This window comes from Anomaloglossus baeobatrachus, chromosome 6 (assembly GCF_048569485.1).
Source record: "Anomaloglossus baeobatrachus isolate aAnoBae1 chromosome 6, aAnoBae1.hap1, whole genome shotgun sequence".
NCBI lineage: Eukaryota > Metazoa > Chordata > Amphibia > Anura > Aromobatidae > Anomaloglossus > Anomaloglossus baeobatrachus.
Genome location: NC_134358.1, coordinates 321409785 through 321427646, shown reverse-complemented (window position 1 = coordinate 321427646; position 17862 = coordinate 321409785). Strand labels below are relative to the sequence as shown.

Genomic DNA, 17862 nt, shown 5'->3' with positions numbered 1-17862 from the left:
TCTCGCTAGCGATGTCGCTATGTGAGAAGTACCAGTAAACAATTATTCACTGGCCTAGCTTTATTTGCACTAGGACCATTGCATAAACTTTTATTTTAATGTCATTGAACAATTACTTAACCCAACTGCTGATTTTATTCTAATCCAGTTACATTTACATAAGACTTTGTAATAGCAATTGGTAATCTACCTTTATTGTCTAGTCATAAACAAGTCATGCAACATAAAACTTCTTTGCATCATAAGATATTGCTGCTAGACACCTTAGTATATTTACCTGTCTGCCTTTGATGAGTGTAAAGAATGTGTTGTCTGCATTGTTTGCTCTTGGTTCATCAGTTGCCGTGGAGTCACCATGTGAATTGCTGGTGAATGTCTCTTTGGGGAAGGTTCTGCAGAGTATTGTTCCAATGGAGTATCTAATAAATCCACCTACAAAATAAAACAGCCACATAAAATACAGTTCCCTTTACAAAACTCTCATCAGCTTTTGTCGGTCTCCTTTCCTATGCAATATAATAATCTTCTGGGTGGTGGTGGAAAGTTGGCAAAAAACTGCTAAAAATAACATGAGCTCTCATCTCTAGGTATAATGAAATGATCTTGTGTGTCTATAGATATATATTTGTACATTTGTGCATTTAAAAAAAACGCACTCAAAAGCACGATGAAAAAAACCTAAGTTAACTAATAGGTGCAGAAATGCTGCAGAAAATCTGCAACATAAAAAAATTCCCCAAACGCTCATCATGGGAACGTAGCTGTCACATGGTGTTTGGTTCTAAACTCACCAAGTGTCATGGTGGCATCTGATGCTGTTCACATTGCACAGTCTGACACTTGTCACTATGCCTCCTTTGGTGCTTCTGAGTTAGGCCGGTTTCACACTTGCGTTGAACGGCATCCGTCACAATGCGTTGTGTGATGCATGTGACGGATGCCTTGCAAATAGTGTGATATAAAGGCAACGGATTCCAGTGAAGTAACGCGTTGCATTAGGTTTTCTTAAGAGAGCCTTTATCATCACGCACACACGCCGACACTACCGCCCACATCATCACCGCACACATCCCGACACTACCGCCCACATCATCACCGCACACATCCCGAGACTACCGCCCACATCATCACCCCACACACCCCGATACTACCACTCACGTCATCACCGCACACATCCCGACACTACCGCCTACATCATCACCGCACACATCCCAACACTACCGCTTACATCATCACCACACACATCCCGACACTACCGCCCACATCATCACCACACACCTCGATACTACCGCCCACATCATCACCGCACACACCCCGACACTACCACCCACATCATCCCCGCACACGCAGGCACTACCGCACTCATCATCACTGCACACACACCGGCACTACTGCACCCATCATCACCGCACACGCAGGCACTACCACACTCATCATCACCGAACATACAGAGGCATTACCTCAGTGACATCCCTGCTGACAGCGCGATTCATTTCAGTTGCTGCGTGGAGCTCACAGGAGCGGTGGTGTTCTACTGCCGCTCCTGTCAGCTTCATATAGCAGAGCTGAAAGTGTCGTGGGACCTCGTGTGGATTGCGCCGGACCTGGAGGGGTATTTGGGGATTTTAATAAAGTGGTGAAAGAGGGTGTTATTTTTGTCTTTTATTCCAAATAAAGGATTTTTTCAGGTGTATGTGTTTATTTACTTTCACTTGCAGGTTAATCATGGAATATGTCTTTTAGACGCCTGCCATGATTAACCTAGGACTTAGTGGCAAATATGGGCTGCTGCCATTAACTCCTTATTACCTCGATTGCTACACACCAGGGCAATTCGGGATAAGCTGGGTAGAGTCCCGGGACTGTCGCATCTAATGGATGCGGCAATTCCGGGTGGCTGCTGGCTGATATTTTTAGGCTGGGGGGCTCCCCATTACGTGGGGCTCCCCATCCTGAGAATACCAGCCTTCAGCCGTGTGGCTTTACCTTGGCTGGTATCAAAATTGGGGGGGACCGCATGCCGTTTTTTTAATTATTTATTTATGTATTGTACTGGACGATAGAGACCCACCTACTGGCGGCTGTGATTGGTTACAGTGAGACAGCTGTCACTCAGCGTGGGGGTGGGTTAGACTGCAACCAATTATAGGCGCCAGTGAGTTGGGGAAGCAGTGAATACTAGATGGAATAATGAGCGGCCGGCATTTTCAAAACAGGAGAACCCGCCAGAGAAGTGTGAACGCCGTGCAGCGCTGCACCAGAGATCAGTGAGTATGAGAGAGGGGGAGAGAAGGAGAGACCGACCGACCGACAGAGAGAGAGAGAGAGAGAGAGAGAGAGACCGACAATGACAGAGAGTGAGAGAGATATAGACCGACATTGACAGAGAGAGAGAGATAGACCGACAGAGAGATAGAGACCGAAAGAGACCAACCGACCGACAGAGCGAGAGACCGACAGACAGAGAGAGAGACCAGGAGTGCTTTTAAACGATTTAGAACGTTCTGCTGGACATGCTGAGCATGCTCAGTAGAACGTGACTGAATCCTGCACTGGAATCCGTCGCCAAACACATGGTGATGGAATACAGCACCATAGACATTCATTATGTCTCGTAACGGATCCCAACAGAATCCTGCAGAGTGCGTTTTTTTATAGCAACAAAAAATGCTAGATTCAACGTTCCCTCAACGTTTCCCGACGGTCGCCGTCAAAACAACTGATGCGCCGCGGGGCGAATGCAACGCAAGACCACGGATGCTTGATGATCAGGCTTGCTGGAGTTAATTTCTGCTAGCATGCTGGTTACCTCTTGGATCACATGTTGTGAAAGACCTATCACAGTAACTCCCTGCCTTTTTGAGATGGAAGAGCCTCTCTTCCCATGCCGTCTATAGCTTTAGTTACACCAGTTCGTGTGCTGTTGTATCCCAGTCCTGATGGTGATTGTGTTGCTTTGTGCATTGAGTGGTTGAGGAGTTCTCTCATCTCATTGTTTCCTCCCTGCTCTTATTTTCCTCCTTTTGACTTGTTGTCTAATACCTCTGTGTGAGCGTGCTGTGTGATTGAGTTTTGGGTTCCCCTGTTTGTCCTTATCTGTGGGTTCTACCACTACTGACAGAACAACGCCATGACAGTTGGTGAGTTTTGTGAAACACTCAGTGTTAAATATGCACTGACAAAATATTCTTAGACCATGCTCCTGACATGGTCTAACAGTCTTGCCAAACCTTTCTGATCTTGTGGTGGCGCTGATCGGATGAGAGAGGGACCTACCTCCCTCTCTCAGCCTCCTATATGTTGTGACCAATAGGGGTTTAAACAGCCCAGGGCAGTGTAGGCATTACTTTTGGGTGTGAGAGCCAATGTGATTGCAAAAATATGCACACCCTTCAACTAATACTTTGTATACTCCTCCTTGCAGTAGCTCTCCCAATCTGTCAGATTATGAGGACATTTCCAGTGCACAGCCTTTTAAAGTCAACTCATATATTTTAAATCTAATTCAGGTCTGGTTTCTGGTTGGGCCATTCTAAAACTTTGATCCTCTTCAAGAGAAGCCATTCTTTTGTTGATTTGGAGGGATGCATTTGGGTCATTGTTGTGCTTAAAGGAAACATTCCCCTTAATCTTCAGCTTTTTTTTAGAGGTCACAAATTTTGTTTCATAATTGATTGATTATAATTCTTGCAGGGCGAGCAAGGGGAAAGGGGATCCAATGGACCAAAGGCACCAATCACTGACCTTGAGGAGCGAACTTGAATAGCTACTAAGTCTTCACTAAACCGGTATCTTCTGTTTGCTATTATATTCAAACTGTGTGGAACCCCGGCTGCGACCCAGAGGACATCTATGGTTACCTGTTGTTTCCAAGTGCTGAATAAAAGCCGTTTGAGTTGGACTGTACTGGGTTGCAGCCTCTTTATCGCCCTGTGTGAACCCTTCAACGTTATATTATGGTGGAGAATGCGGGCATGTTAACTGAGGCATACCCGAACGCTGCACATCTGGAAGTCAAGTCGGTCTGCCTGCTGAAGACTGTTATACGCTCCTGGGAGAGCCTAGGACATTAACAGAAACTCCAAGTACCGTTAAACCTGCATGTCAGTAATCAGGCCTGCCAAGCTGCAGTTTAAACCGGCTGATAAAATGGAAGACCTTCTGCGGCAGGTGGTGCTTTATCAGCGACAGCAACAGCAAATGAACGAATTGCAGCGTCAGCAAAAGGGGCAGGTGGTGATAGCCTGGCGGCAGCAACAGGCGGCGAACGAGTTGCTATGGCAGCAGATTGCGGCCCTGCGGGAGACGCCACTGGCACCTGGCCTGGACCAACGGGAGCCCCGGGACATGGTTCGCTCTGCCTTGAGGAAGCTAGGCCCAGGGGACGACATGGAGGCTTTCCTCATTATCTTTGAGCGCACAGCGGAGCGGGAAAAGAGATCGGAGGACCGGTGGGCTGAAGTTGTGGCTCCATTCCTGGTGGGCGACGCACAGAAGGCCTGCTTAGACCTCAGTCGCGAGGATGCCTTGGACTATGCGAAATTGAAAGGGGAGATCCTTGCACGTCTGGGGGTGAATACCCAAATGAGGGCTCAGTTGGTATTCGCGTGGACCTATGTGGAGACCCGTCCCGTCAGGTCTCAAGCATATGACTTATTGCAATTGGTGAAAAGGTGGCTACAGCCAGAGGTTTTGTCTCCAACCCAGATGGTGGAAAGGGTGGTGGTCTAACAACTGGTGTGGACTCTGCCAGTCACTATACAACGTTGGGTGGGGCAAGGGGACCCGGATAACATGGATCAGGTGGGGAGTCTGCTTGAGCGATATACCGCCAACCAGGACTTTATACGTGACTCTGCCCCAATGTGTCAGGCCTGTCGGCTCCAGGACTCTGGCTGAGGTACATGTATGGCTCTTACACATGACAAAACCCAAGCCCACACCGAGGGTGTAACCCGGAGTGAGGGTGGAAAAAGACTGGTCTCTCCTAGGTTGATGGCAAAAACTGGTGGGAACACCGCTTTGAAGTGTTGGTGGTGTCAAGGGCCAGGACATATTGCTGCTTATTGTCCTCTGACTACCAAGCCCATGGACTGCGGGTTCACACGCCAAATGTCTATGTATGCTCATATGCTTTACACGGCACACACTGCCTCTGAACCCCATCTGTGTCAAGTGTATGTAAATGGACATAGGCCAGAAGCCCCTATTGGACTCGGGAAGTATAATAACCCTTGTCCATGGGTCACTGATCTCAGGGTTGGAGCCTACAGAGGGGGAGGTCGGGGTTGTATACATACATGGTGAGCTCCGCAATTATCCAACTGCAGCGGTGTCCTTTTCCACTCCGTGCGGGGATGTAAAACATGTGGTCGGGGTGGTAAAGACTCTACCGTACGGGGCACTACTGGGGAGAGATTTTCTGTTATTTTGGTACCTGTGGAAGAGAAAAATGAACCCGTCCCAGGTAATGACGTGTCCGGGTGCAGAACCCGGAAGATCCCGAGTCAGGGATACCTGCTGTAGGGGTCACTATCTTAGGGACAGAGGGTAATCCCAACAGGTGCCCCCTAGAGGTGTTGGCAAGAGAAGTCAAAGAGACCGTATCGATTCCAGAGCTGGAGGTGTCCCGGAAAGGCATTTGAGACTCTGCAGCTAAGGGATCCTACCCTGACCCGGGCAAGGGAAAGGGTAATAGAGGTAAATGGGGTGGCTCAGCAACCGGGGGCAGAAACTGTCTTTCCGCGCATGGCGGTCAACAATAATTTACTCTATCAGGTAGACAAAATCAGGGATGAGGTCGTGGAACAACTGGTAGTGCCACAATCCCACAGTCAGGCAGTGCTTTAAATGGCCCACACACACCTTCTGAGGGGGCACTTAGGGGTTACAAAGACACAAGAGCGCATTTTGCAGGAGTTCTTTTGGCCGGGAGTGTACGCAGAGGTCCGGAAATACGGTAATTCCTGCCCGGAATGCCAGCTGACCTAACCCATTGCAAATATTCCGGAGTCCATTGGTGCCTCTAACGGTTATAGAGGAACCTTTTGAACGAATTGCAATGGATTTGGTGGGGCCCATTGTAAAATGCAAGCGGACGACAACATATCCTGGTAGTTGTAGACTACGACACTCACTATCCAGAGGACAGTCCACTGCGTCATACCTCCACTAAGCTTATTGCCAGGGAATTATTTGCCATGTTTTGTCGTCTTGGGCTGCCAAGGGAGATCCTTACTGATCAGGGGACTCGTTTTATGTCTAAGGTGACAAAAGAACTATGTAAGGTATTGAAGATAAAACAATTGTGCACATCGGTGTACCATCCCCAGACCGATGGGCTGGTCGAGCGGTTTAATAAAACCCTTAAATCCATGCTTAAAAAGGTGGTGGCCAAGGATGGGAGGGACTGGGACATGCTGTTGCCCTAACTTATGTTTGCTATTCGGGAGGTAGTGCCGGCGTCCATGGGATTTTCCCCCTTTGAGCTACAATACAGCAGACACCCTAGGGGCTTGCTAGATGTAGCCAAGGAAACATGGGAACAGGAGCCTACCCCGTATAAAAGCGTCATTGAACATGTGACTCAAATGCAGAATCGCATTATAGCAATTTTTCCAATTGTAAAAGAGCATTTAATAAAGTCCCAGAGAGCACAAGGGCGTTCCTATGATATGCGGGCCACCGTTAGATCCTTTAAAGTCAGGGATCAGGTGCTGGTCTTGGTGCCCACGGCCAAAAGTAAATTGTTGGCCAAGTGGCAAGGGCCATACGAGGTTCAGGAAAAGGTGGGGAAGGTGAATTTATTGAATATACCAGCCAGGGAAGAGAAAACCGGAACAATTGTATCATATTAATTTTCTTAAAGCCTGGAAGGACCGTGAATGTATTATTAGGGACGTAAGACTGGAGGTGTCCTGGTATCGCCCAACCAGGGGACCGAAGGAAGGGTGAACCTAGGTGACGCGCTCACTAAAACTCAGCGCCAGGAAGTTCGGAAATTAGTGCAGAGGAACATGGATGTGTTCTCCGAGATGCCTGGCCATACTTCAGTTATGCAGCATGACATTGTCACCGAGCCTCGGGTAAAGGTGCGTATGAAACCGTACCAGTTGCCAGAGGCCTGAAGACAGGCCATTGCAGACGAGGTGAAACAGATGCTTAGACTAGGGATGATCGAGAAATCGAAGCGTGACTGGGCTAGTCCCATTGCACTGATTCCAAAACCCAAAGGATTACTGTGGTTCTGCAACGATTTCCGGAGTTTGAATGAGGTTTCAAAGTTCGACCTTTACCCAATGCCCCGGGTGGACGAACTGATTGAAAGGTTGGGGAAGGCTCAATACTTCATGACGCTCGACCTTACCAAAGGCTACTAGCAGGTACCATTGACAGAGTCGGCCAAGGAAAAAACGGCTTTTATAACACCGGATGGTCTCTACCACTATGTTGTCTTACCATTTGGATTACATGGAGCCCCAGCTACTTTCCAAAGGCTGATGGACATAGTGTTCGAGACCCACCACAAGTACATGTCTGCGTATTTAGATGATATCATCATCTTCATTACAGATTGGCAGGCCCACTTGTCTCAGGTTCAGGCAGTAGTGGACTCACTCTGGTTGGCGGGATTAACAGCTAATCCAAAAAAATGTACAGTCTGTCTGGAGGAAGCCCGATAATTGTGGTATGTGATTGGCCGCGGGGTTATCAAGCCTCAAGTGAATAAGATCGAAGCCATCCAAAAGTGGCCCAGGCCAGTGTCCACTAAGCAGGTGAGAGCGTTCCTCGGCATCATCGGGTACTACCGTCGGTTTGTACCAGACTTTGCCGGGCGAACGGCGGCTCTAACTGATCTGTTGAGGGGTAAGAAGTCGGCCATGGTGGAACGCTCAAGCTGAGGAAGTGTTTCAGTCCATGAAGTCGGCATTGTGTGGACAACCAGTCCTCAGTAACCCCGTTTTCGACAAAACCTTTATTGTGCAAACGGATGCCTCTGATGTGGATTTAGGTGCCGTCCTCTTGCAAGAGGTGAACGGAGCTGAACATCCGGTCACCTATTTGATCAGGAAACTTAACCCGGAGAAGAAAAATTATAGCATAGGGGAGAAGGAGTGCTTGGCTATTAAATGGGCCTTGGAGTCCCTACGTTATTATTTTCTCGGGCGTCAGTTTAGTTTAGTGACGGACCATGCACCCCTCATCTGGATGAGGAATGAGAAATAGCGGAATGCTCGGGTCACCCGGTGGTTCCTGTCCCTTCGGAACTTTAGTTTTACGGTGGAACATCAGGCTGGGACATCACAGGGCAATGCGGATGCCCTGTCGCGGGCGGCCTGTATGGCAAATGTTCAACCCCACAAGTTTAACAGGGGGGGGTATGTGAGGTAGTGGGGGGACTCATATGTGAAGGACGGTATGTATCCCCCAGAATGCACACACAAACATATTAGAGTACTGGACAGTGGTCAGTCCACTCCCTCCGAGCCAGGATTTGGATACGGCTCATGACCACAGATTTCATTTAAAAGTTCCTGCAAAAGGTTTGGGAGGGGCAGAGTTTGTCTTGTTAGATACAGATCAGGGAGCTTTGTGTACGCCAGCCTTGTGTGGAGCTAGAACACAGGTCTCTGGATTCTGCTGTCACATCATGGTGCGACCCGGCGGGGCCATCTTCCATGGTAACCAGTATCTTCTGTTTGCAGCCGACTTCTATGTAAGAACCACGCGATCACTGGAGGATGAAGCATCAACTTCCAGGAAAAACTGTTTCTAATTTCTGGTCTAAGCAGCGATGGAGCTGAAGGGAAAGCCTGCTTGAGAGTGATGATAGCGATGAATTTTTCTGGTGTTCACTCCTTAGGATTCACCCTCTTACATGTCAGGGCTGAGATGGGGAGAATACGAGATGAGAATTGCAGAATAAACTGATAATAGTGCCAAAATCGAGGAACAGTTGTATTGTTCTCAATCCATCAGGCCGAGGCCACTTAAGCACAAGCACCGCTAATACCTTGTCCAGGGCCATCCGCAAGCCGGTATCCAAGACTATGTAGCCTAGACTCATGGTCTTGATTATTGATAGCACACTCTGAAAGAGGAAGGAACAAGGACCACTCCTCCTAATTATCCAAGACAAAACAGCGCAAATACTGCTCCAAGTTTTGATTCATGCATTTGGTTTGTCCATTACACGGTGGATGGAATAGCGAAGAGCAAGACATTATACTGTAATCTCTAAGCTAAAGCGGAAACCCCTCCTAAAATTGGTAATAAATTGAGTAACTCTATCAAACAATATCAGACGGGACTCCATAGAGTCTGATGATTTCACGTATAAATACCTGAGCCAAGGTTTTCGCATTGGGTAGTGATGGTAATGCAATTAAATTTTGGAAAACCTGTCCACCACCACAAAAGTGACTATTACATGTAGAGGGAGGAAGATCCGTAATAAAGTCTATGGAAGTGTCTGTCCAAGGTTTGCTAGGGACCTTCAATGGCTGCAGACAACCTGATGGATGAGAGTGCGATGGCTTAGAGAGCGCACATGTGAAACAGCTATGCATTTTGGGCCACCAGAAACGATGATAAGAGATCCAGAGTACCTTTCACCCTAGAGTGCCAGCCAGGATGGAATCATGATGTTCCCCCAGAATCTTAAGGCAAAGATTTAGGGGAACAAACAGCTTGTTTGCTGAGACCACAGATGATGCCTCATCCTGGGTCTCCACAATCTCAGTTTCAACCTCAGTACTGAGCGCAGACAACACAATTCCCTTACGCAGTATGGGCACAGGTTTTTCACAAGGTCCCCTCCCCCCCAGTAAAACTCCTGAACAAAACTCCTGAACAATGCATTAGCCTTATGTTTTTAGACCCCGGATGATAAGTTACAAAAAAGTTAAACTTGTTGAAAAATAATGACCACCAAGGTTGTCTCAATGTACGACATTTAGCCGACTCGAGGTACAGGAGACTTTTATGTCAGTAATAACAATGACAGGATGAATAGCTCCCTCCAAAAAGTGTCACCACCAATGTCATAATTGAGTTCGGATGGAGATTATCTCTTGGAAAAGAAGCACATTTATGCAGTTTATCAACAAACAAAACTTGAGTTAATACAGCTCCCCCCCACCTCTGATGTGCAAACTTCCACTGTGAATGTTAAAGACACATCAGGTTGTATTAATATGGGTGCGGACACAAAACATTTTTTTTAGACAGTCAAACACATATAAAGAGAATAACTCCGGCACACTAGTTGTTTCCAATGAGTATATAAGTAAATACACGAAAAAAATTTTTCGGATATTTACTTATATACTCATTGGAAACAACTAGTGTGCCGGAGTTATTTTCTTTATTAACGTCCTTTTTTCTCCTGGCACCTAAGTAAAAGGGTGATGCGAGGTCTTTTCTCGACAATTAAACACATATAAAGCACTCTCAGACCAGTTTGAAAAGTCTGTAACCTTTTGTGTCATTTCAGTTAGAGGTCTTGCTATGGAAGGACATTTTTTGATAAACTTCTTGTAATAATATACAAACCCCAAAACACATTGCAGCACTTTAAAGTGCTCAAGTCGGTCTCATTTTAATATAGCCTGTAACTTAGAGAGATCCATCCTAAAACCAGAGGTGGAGATTATATAACCCAAAAATGGAAGTTTCTGAATGGCGAATACACACTTTTCAAACTTGGTATATAACTTATTCTCTCTGAGAATTTGCAAAACCTGTTTAACATGTTTCAAATGACACCCAATATCCTGTGAATAAATGAGAAAGTTAACCAAGTAATGACAACAAATTTCCCCTACAGGTGAGCAAATACCTCATTAACAAAGTCTTGAAAAACGACATCACCAGATTTCAAAGTGACCCTCTGGTGTGTTGAATGCCATATTCCCCTCATCCCCCTGTTGGAGCTGAATCACCTTATAGGCCTATCTGGTTAAGCTCACAGAAATCCAGAAACGGACGTAGTCCGCCATCCTTCTTTTTGACAAAGAAGAAAGTCACAGGGGACGAAGATGGCCATCAGCCAAACTCTCAAGTACTTATTCCTTGAGAGCTTGTCTCTCAGGACCAGACAGATTATACAGTCTGCATTTGGGCAACTTGGCCCCTGGCTTCAACCTTATGGTGCAGTCATAAGATCTGTGTGGCATCAGCTCCTGACAACCTAGTTATTGCTGAGATACAGGTCCCTTGACAGTGTTCATTATAGTAAGAGCTCATTTAATTATGTCCTGGGACTTCCAGTCAACAACAGAATTATGTAATGTAAACCAAGGCAAGCCTAAAACAATTTGTGTAGAAATGGTCTTTGAGCACATAGCATGAAATGCGCTCCAAATTAAGTACTCCTATGTGGAGTTCCAACTCCTGAGCACAGTCAATAAGAACCCCTTGGAAGAGAGGTGATGAGTCAATGGCAAAAATCCGGACAAGACTAGATAACATGTTCACTCTTAACCCAGAGGAGCAAGCAAACTGTTTGTAAATTTATATTTGCATATGAACCACTATCTAGAAACATCTTCATAGGGATGACCCAGACTGTTATTTTAACTCTGGCAGGTATAGGATACTGAGAAACCATGGTGAAAGAATTACTTAGACCCAAAGTGTAATTCCCCAACTCAACGGGGTCTAAAGGTTTTTCTGACTACTGATTTTTCTTAGACACTGAGGGACAGATGCTAACAAAGTGTCCCTTTTTACCACATTAAAAACAGACTCCTCCTCTTTTAGGACTAGGGATATTTTTTCCCTCCTCGAATGTCCCTCCAAGCTGCAAGGGCTCAGATAAGGCCTTGGGAGGTAAAGTAGGTCCTGTAACCCTGTCCCAGAGAGTCTTGGCATTATGAAACCTCAGACAGAAACGTCGATATAGATTACAAGAGACATGGCACACTCAAGAGAAGGTGGAGATTCATACATCACCACCTCCTTTACCCTCTTGGACACACCCTGAAATAACAAGTTTTTTAGTGCCGAGTCATTCCACTGATTGTCCAAGGAACAGTGCCGGAATTCAGTGCAATAATCCTCTGCCAGCCTATTCCCCTGGTTCAGTGAATAGATTTTAGACTAACGATACCTCATCAAGATCATCACAGATAAGGCCAAGTGCGAAGAAAAATCCATACACCGACACAAACATAAGTGACTCAGGGGGCAAAGAAAAACCCAGGCTTGTGGATCCTCACTCAGGAGCTAGACCACAATTCCCACTCACTGCGCCTTACTACAAAAGGAGTGGAGGCGAAGATGGAGATACCATTTGCATGCTTCTCTGAAGGAAACAAACCGGCTGCGCTTCCTAGAAAATCTCTCCCGGAGGGGAAGTTTGGGTTCGACAACGAATGCGGATTGTGCCAAACTGGCAGACTGTGCTTGTTGCTGTACTGCCCCCTTTAATTCCTCCACCTGGTGGAATAATTACCAAAATTGCCTAAATAATACAGCAACTGGGTCCATGTCACAGTTTAGTATGGGCAGACTGTAATGTCATGGGGTGGCAGGAGATAACAGGGGACTAGGGCTCCAAAACTGGCCCTCAGGCTAGGGGACCCTAGCTGTCCCTAATCCTAGAGATATGTCTAAGGGCGATGATGTATGGGCTGCCTTCCTACCCCTGCTCCTGACCAGTTGTACTTCCTCATTCTCTAGCTCAGGGGAAGTGGACAGGATAGTGTGAACACCAACAGAGATAGACAAACATGGAGAAACCAAAACTCTATCACACAGTACGTTCAAACAGACAACAAGTGATAAGGAGTAAAAATAAAGCAGGGAGGAAATAACTAGATAATACAGCAATCCCAATTGGTAGATATATATAACAGCATTAAAATTAATCCTTTATTGATTATTCTAAAAAGAGGAACCCAATCCCTCTGATTACATTTTCATCAACTCACAAAGCCTTCACCATGTATAATCATATGCGTGCCCAGATAACCTAAGGCAATTCATCCCGCATTTAGACCATCATGGTGGAGGCCACTAGTTCAAAAACAAATAAACAAACCAACATAATATACAAACACAAAGGTGATTATGCCAGATCAACGGGCGTTAGTCCAATTTGATAGAAAAACTAAAGCTGAGTTTACACACTGCAACATCTCAAACGACATCGCTGTAACGTCATCGGTTTTGTGACGCAATAGCGATGTTGTTTGCGATGTTGCAGTGTGTGAAACCTATCAGCGACCCGGCCCCTGCTGTGAAGTTGTAATCGTTACAAATCGTTCAGGACCATTCCCATGTCCTTTGTTTCCCGCTGTGCAGCATGCATCGCTGGAAAGTTTCAGTGTGTGAAAGACTTTGCAGAGACTTTGTTAGCAACTTCCCTTTCAAAAGGCTGCTTATCAACGTCCCCAACAACCAGCTAGGTCGCTCTGCAGGTCCGGATCGCTGTTGCGTTGTTGGCCAGGTTTGCCTGTTTGACTGCTCACCAGCAACTTAGCAGAGACTTAGGGAGGTCGCTGTTACGTCACAAAACCGGTGACGTTACAGCGATGTCCTTTGTGATGTTGCAGTGTGTAAACCCAGCTTAAGGCATAAAAAACTAAATATACCTAACAAAAATTCATCAATTGTTATATGATACTGACAGCGGTCAGATACCACAATTATAGACATATATTAGGCATATAACAGGAATGGTCTCACCAACTCCTTCCACAGGTGGGGGGCAGGCAGTCTCTCCTTTGGATTCCTGGGTTCAGCATGCTAATCCAGCATTCACTCTCCCTGTCCAATCAGGAGACCATAAAATAACAAATTACCTGAAACCCCAAACTCCCGTCCTAACAAGGACGGTCCACATCTAATGCAAGGTTGGACCCCTAAGCTGACCCTGTTAGCGTCCCGACGCGTTTCGTCCACATCAACTCCTCAGGGGACATATTAGAAATAAACCAGGTCCTCACTGCCAGCCCTCACATGCCTCAGATGTCAAAAGAGTCTGGCTCGTATAAAGTGGGGTCTTTTAAACATGGCGTTAATGTGGCTCCTCCAATCAGGAGGGACAACTCACCTGATGTTTAATTCCATTAGTATTGTGTAGATAATGATATAATCCCATTAGTACTAAGCACGTGTAGAGCAGCGTCCAAAGCTGCTCATCGTGCGTTTCATCCAAAAACCGCCCATGGCTGTCAGTAGACAGAGATGATAGGAGGAGAGGAACGCCTCCTCCCCCTCCACAATGCGTCACCTCAACACGTCATCTAACATATATTACACTAGCGTCCCACATGGAGAAAATCTCCAACGGGCGGGCGCACGTGACTAAAGGGGAGGGCCTCCCTTTCTCCCCATCCGGAGCACTTCTTCCTCCTGCGTCCCCCAGGCTTGCGCTCCACGAGCGTTCCACTCAGGGAACGCCCCCGGAGACGAACGCACATGACTGAGGGGAGGGCCTTCCTCCATCCCCATCCGAGGCGCTTCTCCCTATTGCGTCCCCCAGGCTTGCGCTCCACGAGCGTTCCACCCAGGGAACGCCCCCGGAAGCGCATAGCAGGAAGGAGGCGCTCGGTAATACACACCCCACTTAGGACTCCATTGGCCCAAGACCCGATCACTCTTCCACCATCGAGAGAACACGCCCCCAATCCGGGGACAAACAAAGCAAACGGGCAAAAGACCTTCATTAACCCATCACAAAAGTCCCTCTAACAGATCGTGAGGCGTGTATTCAAGCTGTAAGCCCGCATATCATCATATTAGGCATTATATCAACAATGCCAGACGACGGATCACTCCGAGTATACAAGTCACCAAACAAAGGGGCGGAGTCAACCGAAATAACTAGATGACAAGAGGTAATCCACAGCACACCAAGCAACAAACAGAAAATTACCAGACTGGAAAAAAAGCACATGGAGTAGTTTATCAGAAAGCTATAGTCAGCATGGGAAGACAAATTCTTCAATCTTAAAAAGACGTGGAGTACCTGTGATAGGTTTCCCACAACATGTGATCCAAAAGTTAACCAACAGGCTAGCAGAAATTAACTCCTGCTAGTCCAATCACTAATGAGCACACAGCTGGTCGACGTCCAAGCTTGCTTGCACAACTCAGAATCATCAGAGAAGGTATAGTGAGGAGTGTCAGAGTCTGTGGTCTGAACAGCATCTGATGCTGCCATGACACTTGGCGAGTTTAGAGCAACTTTGGCGTAGTCTGAGCAGCGATGCTGCAGACAAAGACACTTGGCCTGGCTGGTTGAACACCTTGTGGAACGTCAGCAAGAAAACCTGCAAGTTTTGGATGATTGGATCATTCTTCTCCCATAGTAGTTTGATCCAAGACAGAGCTTCACCACTCAGGTGCAACATCATAAAGGCCACTTTGGTCTGGTCGAAGATGAACAGATGAGGCAAAAGTTCGCAGTGCAGGGAGCACTGGTTTATGAAGCCTCTGCATTGTTGGGGATCACGATCAAGCCATGGAAGGGATGATTGATGGAGACCAGAGATTGGAATTGGATTTGCTGCGGGGGTAGGAACTGCAGCCAGTTCTGCGTTCGACAAGGACATGGTTTGAAAGCAGGTATTCAGTGAGTGAAGATCATTTATCATCCAGTCCTGTTGTTCACATTACCGGACCACTTCTTGATGCAGGCCAGTGAACTGAGTGGCACTAAAACTAGCAGGATCTATGGCTTGGGCAAATTGTAATGTTCACAGGGCGATCAAGGGGTAAGTGGATCCACTGGACCAAAGGCACAAATCATTGACCTGGAAGAGCAAACCTGAACGGCTACCGAGTCTTCACTAAAGCCACTGGAGGTGAAGCTAAGCAACACGCTGGTAGGTAGCCAACAAGGGCAGCCTCAGAGTATCACAGTGCCCCGGCAGTTGGTGCCACAGGTACATATTCCAGTAGTCTCTGATAGTAGAAGCAGCAGCAGCCTGTATCGTAGGTTCAGCCCAAAACAAGTAGTTGTGTCAGCAGCATCCAAGATGGCTAGTTGTAGCAGTGGCGTCCGAGATGGGTAGCTGCAGCAGCTGTGACCAGAATGTAGCAGTGGCCAGTGCGGACAATTGCAGCAGCAGCTGAGTCGTCATGTACTAATACATAGAAGATCCTCAGTAATACAGCACGCAGTGCAATAACAGTGGTGGCAGCACAAAGGGATTTGAGAACTAGCAAAGTTATGAAACACGTTGCCCAGGCACCTCCCTTAAGGGGAAGGTGCATTAAATACCTGATGTCTCTGGTTAGGGCATACTGGCCCTTTAATAAAGGGGGCATGTCTGCTCACACATGCCCTAAGGACACTCCCAAGAGACCTGTGTGGCATATGCAGTCACTGGGAGTAAGCGGCAGAAGCCAGGGATGGGGCAGTTACCACTAGGCTGCCAAGAAAGTGAGAGTGTTCCCTTCCGAAGAAGAGGGTCAGGGCAATGCATGGACGCTGGTACAGGTGTTACCCTAAACTTTTGTGCTGGTCAAATTCCCTCCACCTTGATTAAAAACCAATTACAGCTGCCAAAATAAATCCTAAAAACATAATGCTGTCTCAGCTATGCTTCCCTGTGGGTATGGTATTTTCTGTGATACACAGTGTTGCCTTGCACCAAATATTGTTTTTGGAATTATGGCCAAAACTTCAAATTTGATTTTATCAGACCTTGAAACTTTTTCCCATATGGTTTTGCAAAGTTTATGTGCAGCATGTTTTGGCAAAACATAGCCAAGATTGGATGTCTTTCTTTGTAAAAATAAGGCTTCCATCTTGCCTCCACCACAGGCTAAACATATAAAAAATACAGGAGATTGTTGTCACATACAGTGCACATGCAGTACTTGCCAGAAATTACTGCAGCTCGTCTAAAGTTACTGTAGGTCACTTGGACAGATTTTCTTCTTGTCAACACATCAATTTTTGAGAGGTATCCAGTTCTAGGTAATGCTACTGTTGTACCAAATTTCAGCCACTTTTTGATGACAATTTTCACAGTATTCCATGGTATATATCTAATGTTTGGAAATTTTGTTGTACTTGTCTCTAGACTGAAAACTTTAAACATTTAATTTCCTTTACTGTGTTCTAAGCTGTTTATGGGCCATGGCTTTTAATGTAAAATACAACTAAGGAAATTTTAGGCAATTTTAAAAAAACTAAACACTATATGGGGTTAGTCAGATTAATTTTAAATGATTGCCGTACTGACTACTATTTAACATCAGTTAAATGTAATTACCTTGCATTGTAACAGGGGTGTGTAGACTTTTATGTCTACTGTATATGCAAAACGTTAAGGAAAACACACTGTAAAGTGAATAAATAACAAACACAATGACATCCCTACTCAATATAAACCTTTAATAGAGATGACCAAATCTTTTGAAATTTAAATCTGCGCTTATGTAATTTGCCATTGCTTTAATTTCTCGGCAAGTTGTGTAAAACACTCAGATATCTCCTACGACTGTATCCAACATATTTCAATCTCTTTTGACACAAACACAGCCTTAAAGGGAGCCACACATCAGGATTTTCATGTATAAGGTGCAGCCAGTGCAGTACTGGCACTATCAGGCACATTGTGTACAGACCATTAGTGGGCAGCTCGGGTGTTTAGGCAGTGAAATCCAACTTTATAAAGTTTGAAAATTCGTGCACTTTTTGATTGACGTGTGCACCTCTTTCCTAATGTCCGGGCGTGTTACAGTTAGGCCCAGAAATATTTGGACAGTGACACAAGTTTTGTTATTTTAGCTGTTTAGAAAAACATGTTCAGAAATACAATTATATATATATAATATGGGCTGAAAGTGCATACTCCCAGCTGCAATATGAGAGTTTTCACATCCAAATCGGAGAAAGGC

The 17862-nt window shown here is 46.1% G+C and overlaps 1 protein-coding gene across 1 annotated transcript in view; it reads right to left on the bottom strand.

The window, feature by feature from the left end:
• LOC142243911 (band 4.1-like protein 4B) overlaps window positions 1–17862 on the bottom strand; it is a 321122-nt gene that overhangs the window by 32204 nt on the left and 271056 nt on the right. Inside the window, exon 8 of the mRNA XM_075316107.1 lies at window positions 278–432. Coding sequence (XP_075172222.1) covers window positions 278–432 — 155 coding nt within the window. The remainder of the gene's footprint in view (window positions 1–277; window positions 433–17862) is intronic.